The sequence below is a fragment of the Dipodomys spectabilis genome, unplaced genomic scaffold (assembly GCF_019054845.1).
Source record: "Dipodomys spectabilis isolate Male_0828 unplaced genomic scaffold, ASM1905484v1 ptg000032l, whole genome shotgun sequence".
Lineage (NCBI taxonomy): Eukaryota > Metazoa > Chordata > Mammalia > Rodentia > Heteromyidae > Dipodomys > Dipodomys spectabilis.
This window is the reverse complement of record NW_024870709.1, coordinates 3,769,573-3,787,721: the sequence shown is the minus strand read 5'-3', so window position 1 is coordinate 3,787,721 and position 18,149 is coordinate 3,769,573. Positions and strand designations below refer to the sequence as shown.

The following is an 18,149-nucleotide window of genomic DNA, read 5'->3' as shown; positions in this document are numbered from 1 at the left end:
AACCTCAAAACCTGAATTCAATGTTGTCCCTTGACCCCATCACCAAAAAAAGTGAATTTGTCATTGGATAAAGTATGGGCTTAAAACATATAGATGCAAAGAAGGTTGAGACTACAACTAAAGGGAAGTTAGTTCTCATGGATTCAAATAATAATTACCAATCTGGAGCACATACTATGTGCAAGGTACAACATCCACCAGTTACATAAACCATTATCTCATCTTTTATCATTTTATTGATATAGATATAACGTTCTGAAAAAAACTTAAGCAATTTTCTCATATCACATACCTTGTCTGTGGTAGAGCTATAACTCAAAAGTCTATGAATTACTATATTATATTTCAGTAGCCCTGAAGCTAGATACAAAAAATTATGCTGGCCATGTTTTGATTTTTACTATAGAGAGAGAGTTTCCCTCAGATGTTGACCCCATGATTCTATTTTTACTGTCTACTTGTTTCCTAGGATTGCCACAATATCCCGTGAAACATGTGGCTTAAAATAGCAGTTTTTCAGAGTCTTTCACAGTTGTGTAGTCTGGTCAGTCAAGATCAAACTGTTGGCACCCTAGCATCTAGACAGTGACTGTCTCTTGCTCAATATACTTCTTCAAAGAACCATATGACAAAGCCTATCTGTCTTCTAAATCTGTGATCAAATGCCACCTTCTAAAGTGAACTTGGACCACCTTGCTTATAAAAATGACATCTAATGATATCGACATATCCAGTACTATCAAACCTCCCAAACCTCCTGCACTGTCCTCTCCTAGATCTCCATAGCATTCATCACCTTCTAATGTATCACAGAATTCACATTATACATTGGACTTTGATGTTGCTTGTTTGCCTACTTCCTGTAGAGCAGGGGGTCTGACCTTGTTCTGTTCACTGATGCAGCTTAGGAACAATGCTGGACACACACGGTATGCTCACTAGACTTTGGACGAACTGGATAAACTACTTCTCTCCATATTGCACAGTCAGTGAGAGAGGCTGGAGTGAATTAAGAAAACCACTGGTCACATTTTAAAACTATAATTTCTTTCTTTTATTGTTATTAAATATTGGTACAAAGGGGATACAATTCCATAAATCAGGTTAGGAGTACAATGCTTCTTGGTTAATGTCACCCCTTCCTTCATTCTAGTCTATTCCCCTCTTTTCCTCCCTACCATCCCTTCCTTCAAGTTAGGTAGATCATTTTTTTACATAATGTACATTGACTATAATGATTACATTTGCTCACCCTTCCTCCCTCCATTCCTGCGCCACCCTCTAAGCTATAATTTCCATACAGATTTATCCACAGAGCAGTGAAGACAGAAATCAGGAAGAATTCACTAACACGTGTGTGTGTGTGTGTGTGTGTGTGTGTGTGTGTGTGTGTGTGTTTGTGTGTAGTTAAATATACAAAACAATGTGATGGAATGTAAAATAGTTTCTAAGATGTGGGAGTAAGACATGGAAAGTAGATGAGTAATGAGTGTGGGTGTGTACTTAATTGTTGGAAAACTCAACAAAATACGGGAAGGAAACCTATCTAAAACTCAAGACTCCGGAAGATCACCACCCATTCTCCTTAATCAACAGAACAGTGCTGTTTCCTCAGACAGGTCCCTTAGCACACATTTGTCCTTGTATTTTGTTTTAAACATCTCTGTGAAACACTATCTCTCTGGGGTGTAAAACTTGCTTGAAAATCTTTAAGCCTCTTGAAAGCAATTTTTTCCCTAACTTCTGTTTGCTCTGCTATGTTTTCCTTTACCTTTTATTCTATTTCTCTATTTCTAGTAACAGGACTGTAACACAAGGATCACACACAGAAATCAGCACTAGATTATAATATTTACACATTGGTTATAGACTTTCTGCTTGCATCCATGTGTGTATTTTTTCAATAAAATGGGAAATATTTTTAAATGTAGTGAATTTGCTTAGCCTCAAAATCTTAGGTATGGAAAGAACTTTAATTTGTGTTCTGATTAGGGATACTGTGCTTTTGTAGGTCAAATCACTATCCTTTTGGGAAATCACATCTTAGAAAAATGAAATTGACATTCTAGATGCCTATTTGAAACATACTTTAAATCTGTTTATAATTGGAGGGCTCTATTTGGTAAAATAAAACAGTGTGCAAACTACAACTGGTTTCCCTCTCTTCAATCATCTTGCTTGGACAGCCAAAAGAAGTGGCTACTTGGAGGTTCCTGGAATTCTTTAATGTTGCAGCTGCAATAAGTTGGCTGCCTTAAAGTGAACAACACTGTGATAAAGTTCACGCCAAGATAAATCTTCTCATAGTTGATCCTTTTGTTGTTGGTGGTGGTGGTTGTGGGGCTTGAACTCTGGGCCTGGGCGGTGTCCCTCAGTTCTTCAGCTGAAGGCTAGAGCTCTACCACTTGAGCCACAGTGGTACTTCCCGTCCTCTGGTGGTTTATTGTAGCTAGCCTCACTGACCTTCCTGCCTGGGCTGGCTTTGAACCGTGATCTCAGCAGGTGCCCGGCTCATAGTTGATCTTGATTGAGGCATTTTGCAGTAAAGAATCAACTCATTAAAGGACAACTTGAGTCTTATATTAAAGTATTTGTAGAGTCCATTAATAAAGGATCTCAATGAGAATGTAGCCAGTTGGAGGAGGGTTGGGGTTCCCCAGCATTTCCAGGACTGAACTAAATGCCTTTCCAAGGTAGAAGGTCTGAAGCATCCTCTCCATACCTCCATCCTGACACTCATCAATGTTGGACTCAAATGACATTATCTTACTTGCCTCTTCTACTAAGCTGTAGACTCCGTGAACACAGAAATAGGGAATAATAAGATAACTAATCATAGATGCTGTTGGTAGGGATTTAACTGTATGTAAGCTTGTGTGCTTGCATATATTATTGCATTTGAAAACTTACAACAACTCCGTAAGTCATGATCCCATTTTACTGCAGAGAGGGGAACTCAGGCTCAATAGCTATACTCTAACCTCAAGCCTCTTCCTCTTAGCTTCCTAAGTAGCTAGGACTACATGTGTGACCCACCATGGCTTACCTACATAATTATTATATGAATGAGATATAATGCTTCTAATTTTACTTTTGGGCTAAGATAGCATGATACTTGATTATGTACTTTATGAATGGATGGATGGATGGATGGATGGATGGATGGATGGATGGATGGGTGGATGGATGGAAATGTAAAAGAGTAAGAAAGTATACAAACAACTCAGTAAAATATAAATTCACAGTGACAACCAGAAGTTAGTTTTTTTTTTTTTATTCCTAGAGGTTATTTTAGCCTGTAAAAGCCCAAAGAAGACCATGTCATCGAGATTAGAGTGGAAGAAACTGGGGCGGAGTGTCTCCTTTGTCTACTACCAGCAGACTTTCCAAGGTAAGAAAAAGCTGTAGGCTTGATGAGCCCAGAGCAAGAGAAAACAAAGTACAACCAGATTCCTTTGATTTACAAATGAAAACAGGACATGCCTGATTACTGAAAATGTGTTTTTCTAAGTGTGAGATGAAGCCTACAGTGCTAGACCTAAAACACAATAGTCACAGAAGCTATAGGAAAATTCTTTTCAATCCCTGGACCTTGATTTCTAAGCTTAGTTTCAGAGGATACAAAATTTGGTCTTTCTGGCTCAGCAGATTAAACTTTTGTGAGAAGGTAAACATGTAATGATGTGGGTTTGGTGTGCAGGGTCATTGCTCAGTACTAAATGCCTTCACCTCTTTCTTCATCTCCCTTCAGGGAGTTAGGATTTACAGTCAATTACAATGGCCGTACTTTTTATTTCTTATACATTTCTTTCTGGGCTATCCTTTAAGGTTATGGATTCAAATAGGAAAATGCTTGGAATTCATAGAACACAAAGTATTCCCTCTGATTCTTATCTGTCAAGACTGTTGGCTACAAAGTACTGACTTCATTTGAATTTTCTGTAGTTGCCAGGTTTGACACCTACATATTACATAAAACCATGTTTTAATTTCATACATATTTCTGTGAAAAACTAACCTACAAAATGACTTCAGACATGTCTCTGGCTTACCACCTTTTCTTCTGTGGTATAATTATTTGGGCCACCACACATAAAGTTAATGTTCTGACCAATTAAACTAGCATCTCCAGTGGTGTAGTTTCTTTAAAGGGGGATATTTTTATAAGGGTACTATAATAGGAATAAGGCAGGCATTTGGGTTGAGTTCTCTGAAATAAATTATAGGAATGTGAAACTATTCTTTTTTGGAGTCTAAAATACATCTGTCTTAAAAAAACATTTTATACAATCATATGGACATACTATTTTTAAGTTTAAAATTGAGTGATGGAAAATGAATGCTTTGGTTATTGAATGAAGTGATTTGAGAAAGATACTCTATAGAATAGTGCTGGCATAGAGCATTATTCCTAGCATTATTGTCTTCTTTTTTTCTGAAGGTGATTTTAAAGATCGAGCTGAAATGATAGATTTCAGTATACGGATCAAAAATGTTACAAGAAAGGATGCTGGGAAATACCGTTGTGAAGTTAGTGCCCCATCAGAGCAAGGCCAAAACCTGGAAGAGGATACGGTCACTCTAGAAGTATTAGGTATGTGTATGTATAACTAGTGTCACTCATCGCTTTTCTCCTCCTCACAGGCCTAGTGCAAAGAGGCACCGGACAGAACACTAATATTGGGCCACAACCACTAATATTGCAGAAACCACAAGTACAGCTTTCCCAGCAGGATCTTATTTCTTGCCATCATCTCATTGGCTGCTGAAATTTCACTATTACAAACTCATTATCCCCAAACTCTCTTATTTAAGATTGAAGTAGTCTTTACTCTCTACATGAGTAAATTTCTCAAGATTTTATTTATCAATAACTTTCAGCATAGCCTCTATTTTTTCTTCCTCTCATCTAGAATGGTATCACATGAATTGATAGAAAAGCAAAAAATAAATATACCTCCCCACCCCCAAAAAACATATATAGGCTAATGGAAGGATTAGAAATTGTTTAGTGTAGAAAAATTAGCATCTATTTTGCAGCAAATATGTCCAGGGCCCTTTCAGATATGTGATTTTATCTTTACTGATAATCTGAGTCTTACAGGTGAAGAAGTTGAAGTTCAATTATTTCCTCTTTACTGATATCTTTACTGATAATCTGAGTCTTACAGGTGAAGAAGTTGAAGTTCAATTATTTCCTCAGGACCACACAATTAAAAAATGTCTGCATGAGTATTTGAATCTAGATAGGGTTAAACGCAAAGTTTATATACTAAGTTAGTATAAGAACCACAGTTGGGCATGTTGAAATGCTTTTGTAATGTCAGTTGAGGCAGTAGGATGTTGAGTTTGAGGCTACATATATCCTGACATATCAAAGCATACCCTGACTTGAAAAAAACAACAACTCATAATGGCAGGTGGCAGCTTCTCCTTATTGGTGTAAGTATAAGGTATCAATATGAACATGATGGCAACTTTTTCTTTTTAGTATATCATCCGGGATGTGATAGCACTTAAATCAGGAAACTCTTCACCAACTCAGCAGTTTTAAAGGACACCATTTATCAGCTCATCATTCTATAGATCATAAGTCCAACAACAAAATTTGGTCCTGTTTGATCCTATCAATAACAAAACTAAAATCAAGATGTTGGATGGACTGAATTCTTTTCTTTTTTTGTTTGTTTGTTTGTCATGGGACTTCAACTATAGGCCCGGGTGCTGTCCCTCAGCAATTCAGCTTAAGGCTAGTACTCTACCACTTGAGCCACAGTGCCACTTTTGGTCCTCTGGTGGTTTATTGGAGATAAGAGTCTCATGGACTTTCCTGTCTGAGCTGGCTTTGAACCATGATTCTCAGATCTCAGCCTCCTGAGTAGCTAGGATTACAGGCATGAGCCACTGGCATTACAGGTGTGAGCCACTGGGGTCTGCCTTGATTTGAAGTCTTGTCTCAAGATTCTGGGGAAAAAATCCATTTCCAAGTTCATTCTTGGTGTTGTTAGATTTTCTTTGTGATTGGCAGGACTGAAAGATCTCATTTTCTACTTGCTGCTAGCTGGGATCACACTGAATTCTTAAAAGATCACCCACAATTATCATTTGGCCCTTTTCATCTTCAGTACAACTACAGGCTCTTCATTGTATCTTCAAAATTCTTTGATGGTAATATATAGATTAGAGTCTAAGTAACTGAGAGAATGTGTATCAATACAAAAATGGAGGTTTTTAGAGAGACACCTTAAAATTCTGCTAACAATAGGTACTTCTGTCTTCTGTATATTCAATCACCTATTACAATCTGCTTTATATTCTGAATCTCTGAGACCAGATAGTCCTGTTTCTTAAAGGTTATTCTTAGTTGCTAACTTGCCCAGTTATAACTATATAAGATTTTTTTAAATTAAGTACCAGGCCTGAAAAGTATCCTCAGATTTATTTTCTTTTAATAGTGTTGTAAATAAACATTAGAACCACTGGAAAAGAAAACAGTAGACAGTATCTAAAAAAATAATGGGTGTTTTATTAGCTAAGGAAATGCTGGCTACTATGAGTAAACCTTGAACCATCAGTAGTTTCTTTCTCACGTAAGTAAAGCATAGACAGTTAGGTACCATATGTGTGTGTAGGGGTGCTGAAGATATCATTCTACATCATGAAATAGAGGCACAGCCTAAAACAGGTCTGATATATGCTCTATAAGGTCCTCATGAGTGGGAGAAGACAAGGGGAGTGAATGCTTGAAAATCATGCAGGAAACTATTATAGGTCAGGCCTAGAAATGGCTATACCACTCTATCTCACATTCCATGCATCTGACCTCTTAGCAGAAAGCACTGGCAAATGCAGACTCCTGTGTTCCCAAGAAGAAAGGAAATGGGCCCATTGAAGAAGTAGCCAGTCTCAGCAGCAGTCACCCATCTTTATTGCCTATTACTTTTATTTACCCGTGTTTAGCTTGTGAGTAACCAGAGACATTTGTCTTCTGTTGTTCAGTGGCTCCAGCAGTGCCATCATGTGAAGTGCCCACTTCTGCTTTGAGTGGGACTGTGGTAGAGCTACGATGTCAAGACAAAGAAGGGAATCCAGCTCCTGAATATACATGGTTTAAGGATGGCATCCGTTTGCTGGGGAATCCAAAACTTGGCTCCCAAAGATCCAACAGCTCATACACAATGAATACAAAATCTGGAACTCTGGTGAGATCATTTCAAGTATTGGCCTAATAACTATGGCATGTGGATAATTTGAGCTGGGTGCCCGTGGTGGCTCATGCCTATAATCCTAGCTATTCAGGAGTCTGAGATCTGAAGATTGTGGTTCAAAGCCAGCCAAGGCAGGAAAGTCTTTGAGACTCTGTTTTCCAATAAGCTACCAAAAGATTAAAAAAATATATAGTGGAGCTATGGCTCAAATGGTAGAGCACTAGCCTTGTGCAAAAATAAATAAATAAATAAATAGATGGATGTTCAGGGAAAGTCCCCAGGTCTTGAGTTCATCCCCAGAATTAGTAAAACAATAGTAATAATAATAATAATAGTGGAGAGGAAAAGACATACTGTCTGTCATTGCTTGTTAAGTGAAGAGAGGGGAGCAGGAAGATGATGGTACCTGCATTGAGAAGACATGGGAAGGATCAAGACAGCACAGAGCACACGGGTCTGCGTGCTGCTGACTGCTCACCGTCCAGAGTAATGGCAGTTCTCTACAGCTACCTTACTGATCTAGAAAACTACTAAGTACTATCTCAGTTTCTAACATTACGTAAATGCATAACAGCTCACTTGGAGATTCCCTGATTCCAGTGTTTTACCACAAGAAAATAGTGACCATAGTAAAGGCATGGCAGGGTACCTGTGTCATTGTTTCCATGACTCTAGATCATCAATTGTCTCTGTGACGTAAGTTTAAACTCAGTCTTTGTCTCTCTGACTGTTTCCTCCACAAACCAATAAACAATCTCTTTACAGTTAATGACATTTGAAAGAAAAAGGTATTTATTTTTTAAGTTTTCATCTGGGACTTTTTAAGTTAGAAGGACTAATTTTTAAAAGGTTACTTGACATGAGAATATTTTCCAATGAAAATAATATTACAGGTCAGTTTTTAAATGTCTAATTTCTAGCAATACAGATCACTATCATAATCATTAACTAAAAAACATCTTAAAAGAGAGGTAATGATAATAACAGTTTTTATGAATGTTGAGAGTAATCTTGTGTCTTTTAATTTCTTCTATCATTAACATTTAAAAACTAGATTTTTGAGGGGGCCAGCACTGACAATAGAACTTAAGGCACTGATGCTTGCTAGGTAAGCACTTGAGCCATACCCATGGTCCTTTTTTGCTTTAGTTATTTTTTTTATTTTAGAGAAACTCTTACTTTTGCCCATGCCTCAGAAGGTGATCCTCTTCTTATCCATGACTCCTGATATAGGAGGGACTAGAGGTACGACCACCATGCCTGGCCTCCAAACTAGGTCTGACATACAGCAAAGCACATTGCTTCCTTCAGTGAGTAATACAGAAGAGCAGCGGAGGAGAATGTCCTTTGAATAAGGCATGCTCTGGCTTTTTGGCTGTCAGAGGAGAAGTCAGCAGGTCCTAGTGATTTTACACTGAGAAATTGGGCAGAAAACCTGCCATCACCCTCTGCTATGTTTGTTTGTCGAATTTATTTTTTCTCCAAGTGGTGATAAAAAGCCCCAAGGCAAGTCTGAAAAAAAAAATCGAGATCTACTTTCCTCAGGGAACCTCGGCCCTTGAAGTTTCTGGTGAGGCCATATGAGTGCATCACGCTAGGTTGAACTAGGGTGGGTTCTAGGATGTGAACAAAGACTCCAGTGTATGGATGCCAGGGACATTCTTTTAATTACCAGTCATAATGCACTTGGAAGATCATTTGGGGTTTTACTCTACCTTATTATTTATATATAACCTTGGCCTGGAGTTTATGGTGAGTAATCTGAAAGTATTCTGGCTTTCAGGGTAGGTGAAAATGATTCCCTAGAGTCAAAACAAGCCAGGGAAAGCATGTAGCTAGTGAAGTCTATAGAAAGAGGGGGCTGTGGGAAATTAGAGGAAGAAAAGTGAAAGATAGAAAGGAGCAAAGTTCTAAGTCCTGGCCACTGGGGGAACAACATATAGTGCAAGAGAAGTGTCTAGTCACACCAAAGCTGACTCCTCACCCAAGTACTGGAGACTGAATGGAGAGTAGTGGGGGCGTGGTTCGCAGCAACCCTCTCCCAACCTCTGCTGGCCCTGCAGGATCCTTCAGGTGCCAGAGATTGCATCTGCCTCCTTCCCTTTCTCTAGAACCCCTTATCCCTCCTCTTCCTCATCTCCCTCCCTCCGTCTCCCCCTTTCTTTCTCTCTCTCTTTTTCTTGTTTCCTTACCTTCGGTCTTCATTCTTTACAGAAATTCTCCAAGGGTCTAAAACCACTGATGTAAATTAGTTCTTTTAATAACAATATCTCTTTTCGATTGCTTGTCAGGGAGTAGAATGAGCAAGGGCTCAACCTTTCATTAACATTCTGGAAGTGATAGAGGTTGCAATCCTATAAACACCACCAATTAAGGCCCTAGCCTCCTTCTTCGTGGTTAACTCTCGCTCTGTAGAAAAGGTATTCATTAGTCACTGCTACAGTGAACTTGCTGTGGCTTAGAGAGTGCATTAACCATTTCTAGGAAAATGGATGGAACTGGGAATCATCATGTAAAGTGAGATGAGCCAAGCAGAGAAGCACAAATGTTGCAATGATATTGCTCATATGCAGACCCTAGAAGTAAGGGGAAACAATGACATGTTTATGAAAGGCAGACTCAGGGGAATAGAACTAGTGGGTGGAGGAGGGGACAGGAGAGTATGATGGGGATAAATATGAAGGAAGTACATTACCCATATACATGAAAACAACATGATGAAACCCACTAAAAATTCTTTAAAAAGAAGGGGGAGGAGAGAAAAGGGTTACAGAAGAGTTTTATAGAGGGGTGAATGATCAAAGTATATAATATGCATGTATATAAGTGTCACAACAAAACTTCTTAGTGTGACTAATTTATGCTAGTATTTTTTTTTAAAACCTAAAAGCACGTTAACCCTTTTGCAAAGGTATATGTGTTTGTCCTAGGAATTAAAAGTATCTATGGTATTTTAATACTGTCAGGTGCTAAACATTTTTAATGCCTAATGTCTTCCTACTATACTAGTTTTCTTGAAGAGAGAGACACACACACAGAGAGAGAGAGAGAGAGAGAGAGAGAGAGAGAGAGAGAGAGAGAGAGAGAGAGAGAGGAGAACAATCAGAAGGAAATAAAGGTAGAAAGAAATAAAAAGGTGCTGTGGCGGCAGTATAGGCTTCAGTACTCAAGAGACTGCGGAAGTAAGATTGCAAGCTTGAAACCAGCCTAGTCTACATAATAAGACCTTGTCTCAAAATGCCACCCAAACAAACAAACAAGAAACAGAAAAGACAGAAAAGAAGTCTCTCTGGCCAGCCATGGTCAGTCATGACTATCACCCCCAGCTATATGGGAGGTGTGGAGTAGGAGGATGGAATTCCTAGTGCAAACTCCAATATAAACAAAAATAAAAATAAAAAACCAAATTAAAACAGAACAAAACATGGAAATCTTTGCTGCCGAATAAAAACAAGAGGCCTTGCTATTACTCCTTGAATTCCAAGTATATATTTTTTTGTTTTGTTTTTGTTTTGTTTTTTGTTGGTTGTGAGGCTTGAATTCTTGATCCTGGATGCTGTCCCACAGCTCTTCAGCTCAAGGCTAGTGCTACCACTTGAGCCACAGCACCACTTCCGTCTTTTTCTGCTTATGTGGTGCTGAGGAATCAAACCCAGGGCCTCTGCATGGAAGGCAAGTACTCTACCACTGAGCCACCTTCCCAGCACCTATCTTTTGAATTTATAATAAAGATGTAACATCCTGAGTCATTAAGAAGAATTGAATAGTAAAATTCAAGGGTTGTTTGAAGAGGCTACTTATGGTTTTGTGGTTTATTTTTCTTTCCCCCAATAGCAATTTAATACTGTTTCTAAACTGGATAGTGGAGAATATTCCTGTGAAGCCCGTAATTCTGTTGGATATCGCCGGTGTCTGGGAAAGCGAATGCAAGTAGGTAAGCATGAAAGATTGGGAGGAATGAATGATGTGCCAATACTTGGGGGTGCAAAGGGCAAGGGGGTAGGAGAGAGTTGAATAAGTTGAAGGATAAATATGAGGTATTTAGTAAGGGATGTTAGGAAGAAGCCACCATGCTGTTTTTAACCCATCTTCCAAGGAAGCCAAAAATATTTAGCTAATTACTATTTTCTGAGTAATCTTTCAAACAAAAGCTAATCATCTCATGGTTTGTAAACTGCTTAGAGTCCAGAGTCTGTATTGGGAGTTTCATTTATGCCCTGCTATTTTACTAGCTACAGCCCCTTAAGCCAGTTATTCTACCTCCATGCCTCAGTTCTCCCCCCCCCCCCCCCCGGAAAATAGCAATATACTCTCCTCACAGAGTGGCTATGAAGAATAGAATAAGCAATATTTGAAAGGGTCAGAACAGACAGCATTGGTTGGCATACTGTGAACATTATATGAACCAAGTTGTTGGCGATTTTTCGACATCCTAAAATGCTGAGCTCATACTACTTGCAGAGTGCCTTCTAAGAAGTGGCATAGGTTAGTAATGGGTCTAAGTTACTACAAAACATAGCTGTCATAGAGTATAGTGTATAAAATAAGCTTTTCAGAGTCAATAAAATTATGACAAGTATCTTAGTAATTAGATTTGTTTCTTCTATGTAGTGAAATGTATAGGTTTTTCACTACACATTTCTTATTGCAATTAATTGTGCAATAGGAAGGAATATGCTGAAATCATACTGAGGATCATCTGTGGGTCATTATGGAAGACTGAGCCCTGAAACAGAATACTGAGGGGGTCCTGGTAACAGGAGCTTGTTCTAGCTTTGTGGGCTCCAAAACTTACTTCTCAGTGTGCAAAGTCAGCCTAGGCTGCAAAGTGAGTTTGAGAGACTGCTTCAAATAAACCAACAAACAAAAACCAGAAGACCAACAAAGAAAAAAATCAGAAAAATTAACTTGCTTAGTTAATAATAAAATTATTGGGATAAAGAATACATTTTTATGGGGCAAATTGTATTTATCATGGTTAATAAAGTTTATGAGTTCTATGAGCTTTGACAATACAGTTATTTCTTACACATTGGGTGATATGTACATTTCTTTCCTTTTGCTTAGTGCCAGCTTTTCCCGCTTATTCCTTCCCTCCCATCCTTGCCATTGAGGTGCTTAGTTCATTTTGATCAATGTCCAGTGCAGCTGATGGGTCCCGCTGTTGTATGGTTTTCCCCATTTCCTTCAGTTTCTGCCTCCTCCTCCTAGTTTTCTTCCAGTGTGCACATATATACCATATGTGTAGTCCACAGCATGGGGTCATTTAGGAATGATTCGACCAGATGAGGGGAGGTCCTTGAGTCTTGAGTCTTGTTTACTTTATGGTATCATCTTACATTTTGGATTTAACCCATTTATCAGAGAGACCATGTGCCGTTTGTCTCTTTGCTCTTGGCTTACCTCACTCAACATGATTTCTTCTAGTTCCATCTATTTCCCTGCAAATGCCATTATTTTGTCATTTCTAATGGCTGCATAATATTCCACTGTGTATAGATACCGCAATTTTTGGCTCCATTCATCTGTGGTGGGACATCTGGGTTGTTTCCATATCCTGGCTATTGTGAACAGTGCTGCAATAAACATGGAGGTGCATGTGTCCTAGTATCCTGGTTCCGGTTGTTCAGGATAGATGCCTACAAGTGGTATGGGTCATAGGGGAGGTCAATATTTAGCTTTCTGAGGACCCCCAGAACTGCTTTCCAAAGTGGTTGTATTAATGTACATTCCTACCAGCAGTGCAATAGAGATCCCCTTTCTCCGCATCCCTTCCAGCATTTGTCGTTGGCTGACTTTAGGATGTGGGACATTCTGACTGGGGTAAGGTATCTCAGGGTTGTCTTTATTTGCATTTCCTTTATCACCAGGGATGGTGAACATTTCCTCATGTGTTTCTTTGCGATTCTTATCTCTTCTTCTGAGAAGTCTCTCTTTAGTTCCCTTGCCCATTTAGTAATTGGTTTGTTAGGTTTGGGAGGGATTAGTTTTTTGAGTTCCCTGTATATACTGTATATTAGCCCCTTGTCTGATATATTGCTGGTAAATATTTTTCCAAGTTAGTTGGTTGTCTTTCTAGCTTGGTTGCTATGTCTTTAGCTATGTAGAAGCTTTGTATTTTAAGGTAGTCCCATTTGTTGAGTCTCTCTCCAAATTGTTGTGACCTTGGAACTCTGTTCAGGAAGTTCTTGCCTTGCCTATAAGGTCAAGTGTCTCTCCTACTCTGTCCTGCAATAGTTTCAGAGTTTCAGGTTTGATGTTAAGGTCTTTAATCCATTTTGAGTTGATGTTGGTGCATGGTGATAGGCTGGGGTCCACTTTTAGTTTTCTGCATATGACCGCCCAGTTTTCCCAGCACCAGTAGTTGAAGAGGCTGTGCTTCTTCCACTGTTTGTCTTTGGCTCCTTTGTCAAATATAGCTGACTGTAGGCATGTGGTTTTATTTCTGGATCTTCTATTCTATTCCATTGGTCTTCGGGTCTGTTTTTGTGCCAGTACCAAGCTGTCTTTGTTATTATGGCTCTGTAGTAGAGTTTGAAGTCCAGCATCAAGATCCCACCCATGTTGTCTTTTTTACCTAGAATTGTTTTGGCTATTGTAGGTCTTTTGTTGTTCCATATGAATTTTTGGACTGTTTCCTGTATTTCAGTAATGAAAATCATTGGGGTTTTAATAAGAATTGTGTTGAATTTGTGTATCAATTTTGGCAGAATGGCCATTTTCACTATATTGTCTGCCTATCCAAGAACATGGAAGGACTTTCTATTTCCTGGTGTTCTCTATAATTTCATTATATAGTTCTTTTACATCTTTGGTTAGGCTAATTCCTAAATATTTTTTTGGGGGGGGTTATTGTGAATGGGTTTGTTTCCTTGATTTCCCCTTCTGCTTGTACATTGTTGGTGTACAGAAAGGCAACTGATTTTTGTGGGTTACTTTTGTATCCTGCTACTTTGCCAAAGTGGTTTATAAGTTCTAAGAGTTTGGGGTGGAGTTTTTAAGATCATGGAGGTATAGTATCATGTCATCTGCAAAAAGGGATGGTTTAACTTCTTCCTTCCCTATATGGATCCCTTTAATGTCTTTTTCTTGCCTTATTGCTCTGGCTAAGGATTCCAGAACTATACTGAAGAGGAGTGTTAAGAGTGGGCATCCTTGCCTTGTTCCTGATTTTAGAACTAGTTGTAGTTTTTTCCCCATTAAGTATAATATTGGCTATTGGTCTGTCATATATGGCTTTTATCGTTTTAAGGAATGTTGCTTCTATTCCTATTTTCTCCAGAGCTTTTAACATGCATGAATGTTGTATTTTATAAAAAACCTTTTCTGCATCTGTGGAGATAATCATGTGATTCTTGACCTTGGCTCTGTTGATGTGTTAGATTACATTTATTGATTTATGTATGTTAAACCATCCCTGCATCTCTGGGATGAAGCCTACTTGGTCATAATGTATGATTTTTTTGATGTGTTTCTGGATTCTGTTGGCTAGAATTCTGTTAAGGATCTTTGCATCTTTGTTCATCAAGGAGATTGGTCTGTAGTTCTCTTTTTTTGGTGGGTCTTTGCCTGGTTTGGGGATGAGTGTGATTTTGGCATCAAGGATACAGAATAAATTTTTAAAAACTGTAAGTTGAGAACACAGTAGTCAATCCAAACTTGGGTCCAAAACACATATTATGTTATACTAGACAAGATATGACTTAATAGCAACAAGAAAAAGCTTGTTTAATTCATTTCACTTAATTTTTTTTTGTCAGTCATGGGGCCTGAACTTGGGTTTGGGTACTGTCCCTCAGCTCTTCAGCTCAAGGCTAGCACCACTTCTGGCTTTTTCTGCTTATGTGGTGCTGAGGAATCAAACCCAGGGCCTCATGCATGCAAGACAAGCACTCTCCTTGCCTTCCCAGCCACCTTCTCAGCCCCTCACTTAATTTTAAACTCAGTGTGGTAATGGCTTAGTGATCTGCATGTATGAGGATATATTTGTGCATACATATCCACACAGGAAACTCATAAATTCAAGAGGGGATTTCTCTAGGAGTATTACAGAATAACAATGGCATACGCTTTCTTTGAGGCTGTTCTTTGTGACACTGACCAAATAATGATGTAGAAAAACTTCAAGCAAAATTTGAGAGGTGGCAGTAGAATATCTAAACTCATTGTACTGCAACGATTGCTTCCCACCTGATACTTAATTCTGTGAATTCTTACATCTCCAAATAAGCACAAGGCAACACCATTTTGTTTCCAGATTGTGGAACTTTTTAAAATTTGAGATTCTTACAAAGCTGTTACTATTTTCCATCAGTATTGTCACATCCTGGAATTGAGTTTGTTGAGCAGGTTTTAAAAGCATGAAACTGTACTTTACTTGGCAAGGGGAGCTTGTTTGAGGCCCTTGATCTAAAGATGCATCTGTCCATTTAGTTCATGTGAGTTGATGCATGGTTTATTTTACATTGCAGATGATCTCAATATAAGTGGCATCATAGCAGCTGTAGTAGTTGTGGCCTTAGTGATTTCTGTATGTGGCCTTGGTGTGTGCTATGCTCAGAGAAAAGGCTATTTTTCAAGTAAGTGAATTTTACCATTCTTTCATAATGATTTTATGTCAAGACAGAGTTTTCTCATAGGATCTTGTTCTCTCTAAGAAACTCTAACAAACTTTGGAGAATATTTTTCAATGTTTTTCTGCTATAAGAAATGTCCACTGGAAGTATATTATGAAATATCATGACAACAATAGAGGAAGAAAAGAGAGCTGCCTGTTGCAACCTCCTGAGCAGATTTTAATAATATATATTAATTTTAGGTTGTAGATTTAAAAAATTATTTGTACCTAAATTGGAAAAGGATTTCCAATAGCTATACATATACCTCACATTTCAGAGAATATTTCCATGAACATAGACTCAAGGAAACTCTGAATATATAGTGTTTCAGTTTAGTTTACTGTAATGTAACTTTCTGAATGGAGTCTAGCTGTGTCCCCCTGCTGGTTCACCAGTGTAATTACAGACAGCTAAAATTCTCATTCAAAATAACAGCATTTTGTTTTTGTACTTGTAAAGAACACTTGTTTATTCTTAATGAGGAGTCATTAAACATATTTTCTTAAATTCTAAATTAGAGTTGACTTGGATATTAGGAATTCATTAGCTAACAATAAAATGTTCCACCCACTCCAAGAGTTCTGTTCTTCTAATTAGAAAGCCTATTGTGAGTTTTGATAGTTATATTTTGAATTTTATTAAGTTTTTGAAATTTTGAATTTTGTCTCTGGGCCCAGAGAGCCTAAAATATTTGCTAAATGGCCCTGCACAGAATAGGTTTGTTAGCTCTTGATTTACAGGGTACACAAAGTAACAAGTGAGGACAAAGATGAGAAAGAAATTAAGAATTAAATGACTCTGTTGTACCATATTATTTCTCACATTAATGATATATACTTATTCTTTTCTAGAAGAAACTTCTTTCCAGTAAGTATATTTTCTTAAATGCCTTTTCCCCCCTAACATCAGCTTATATTTTGTCAATCATGTGTTAAAAGTTAAAAGTGGGATATCAGTGTGTATAGATTTAGTCCTATGGAGAGTTACTGAAAATCATCGAGAAATACATCCTGCCTCAACCCTCATTTCCTGAACTTAATAATTAAATCTCATTCATCAATGAATGAGAAGAAACACTGACACTAATTTCACTTTGTAGGTATTTCTATAGTACTTTCAAAAAATGTCCTTACCATATTTTGCTACATTAAAAATTTTCAACTCCAAGTTTAGTCTTTTTTTTTCACACTTAAATATCAGGTTTTGTTTTTAATACAGTATGAGGGACTGGCAAGACTGTAAGGCAGCAGGGAGAAAAGTATGTCCACACCTCCACAAAATTCTGCTTTTTAGAGCTTATAGTCTAGTAGACAAAGGCAGAAAGTAAACAAACACTATAGAAGGTATTATGGAGAAAATAAAGCAAGTAAGAGAATACAGCATAAGAAGAGTAGGAGTGGAGGTTCATGTTTGAAATGGAAGGTCAGGAAGTGCTTGAACCAAACAGGTAACAGTTGAGAAGGGCCTGGAGTGAGGAAGTGGTGTTCCTCAATAGAGAGCTCCTACAAGGGGCATGACATGGAGGGGGGCAGAGAACAAACAGAGCTCAAGGCCAGGAGCACAGAGCATCAAAGGGACAGCGAGGGAATCAATGTGACTAGAACGGAATGTGGGAAAGAGAGGAGACAAGTGAACAAAAGCAGTGTGCACAGGTTTGTACAGAGACAGATGAGTCTGACTTTAACTGTATGTAAGCAAGAAAGGAAGTTGTTGGAGACCATCGGAAGGTGCAAAGGTTAGAAGCTCATATGCCAATCAGGAAACTACTGCAACAACCAAAACAAGGAAAGATGGTGGCTGGTATCCCAATGGTGGAGTGCGGGATTCAACAGAGATGCAATAGGGTTCTGATTACAGTTGCAAGGATTTGCTGATCTGCTGGTGTGGGCTGTGAGAAACAGAAAGACATAGAAAGTGGAGTTGAGGTTATACAGGACGGTGTTACCACTTATAGAATGTGGAAAGTATGAGAAAAGTGGGGATGAGGAGGTTGGCAAGGTCTATTTGAAACTTCAATATTCCTTAAGCTGCTTAAGACTCTCAAGTAGAAATGATCAGTAAGTGACCATATATATGAATGTGGAGTTTGGGAACTATCTTGGCTGCAGATAGAAATATAGCAGTCACTGGTACATTGGATGTAGATTCAGAAAAGTTCTTGTTTGTGCATTTGATCTATGGCTGCCCTTTTTATTCATAAGGCTGTAGCAGACCCCTTTGGGAGCTGCTGTGGTTATATTGTTATCTTCTAGTCTTTTGAAGACTTAGCTGCACTTCATTTCATTCCCAGATGCCTGCCTCAATCTTAATTTCTCATTCTCAC

The 18,149-nt window shown here is 38.4% G+C and overlaps 1 protein-coding gene across 1 annotated transcript in view; it reads left to right on the top strand.

The window, feature by feature from the left end:
• The window catches only part of Jam2 (junctional adhesion molecule 2), a 55,059-nt gene that overhangs the window by 32,226 nt on the left and 4,684 nt on the right, over positions 1 to 18,149 (top strand). Inside the window, exons 3-8 of the mRNA XM_042677008.1 lie at positions 3,284 to 3,391; positions 4,442 to 4,594; positions 7,000 to 7,202; positions 11,043 to 11,142; positions 15,680 to 15,787; positions 16,678 to 16,693. Of these exons, the coding sequence (XP_042532942.1) occupies positions 3,284 to 3,391; positions 4,442 to 4,594; positions 7,000 to 7,202; positions 11,043 to 11,142; positions 15,680 to 15,787; positions 16,678 to 16,693 (688 nt within the window). The remainder of the gene's footprint in view (positions 1 to 3,283; positions 3,392 to 4,441; positions 4,595 to 6,999; positions 7,203 to 11,042; positions 11,143 to 15,679; positions 15,788 to 16,677; positions 16,694 to 18,149) is intronic.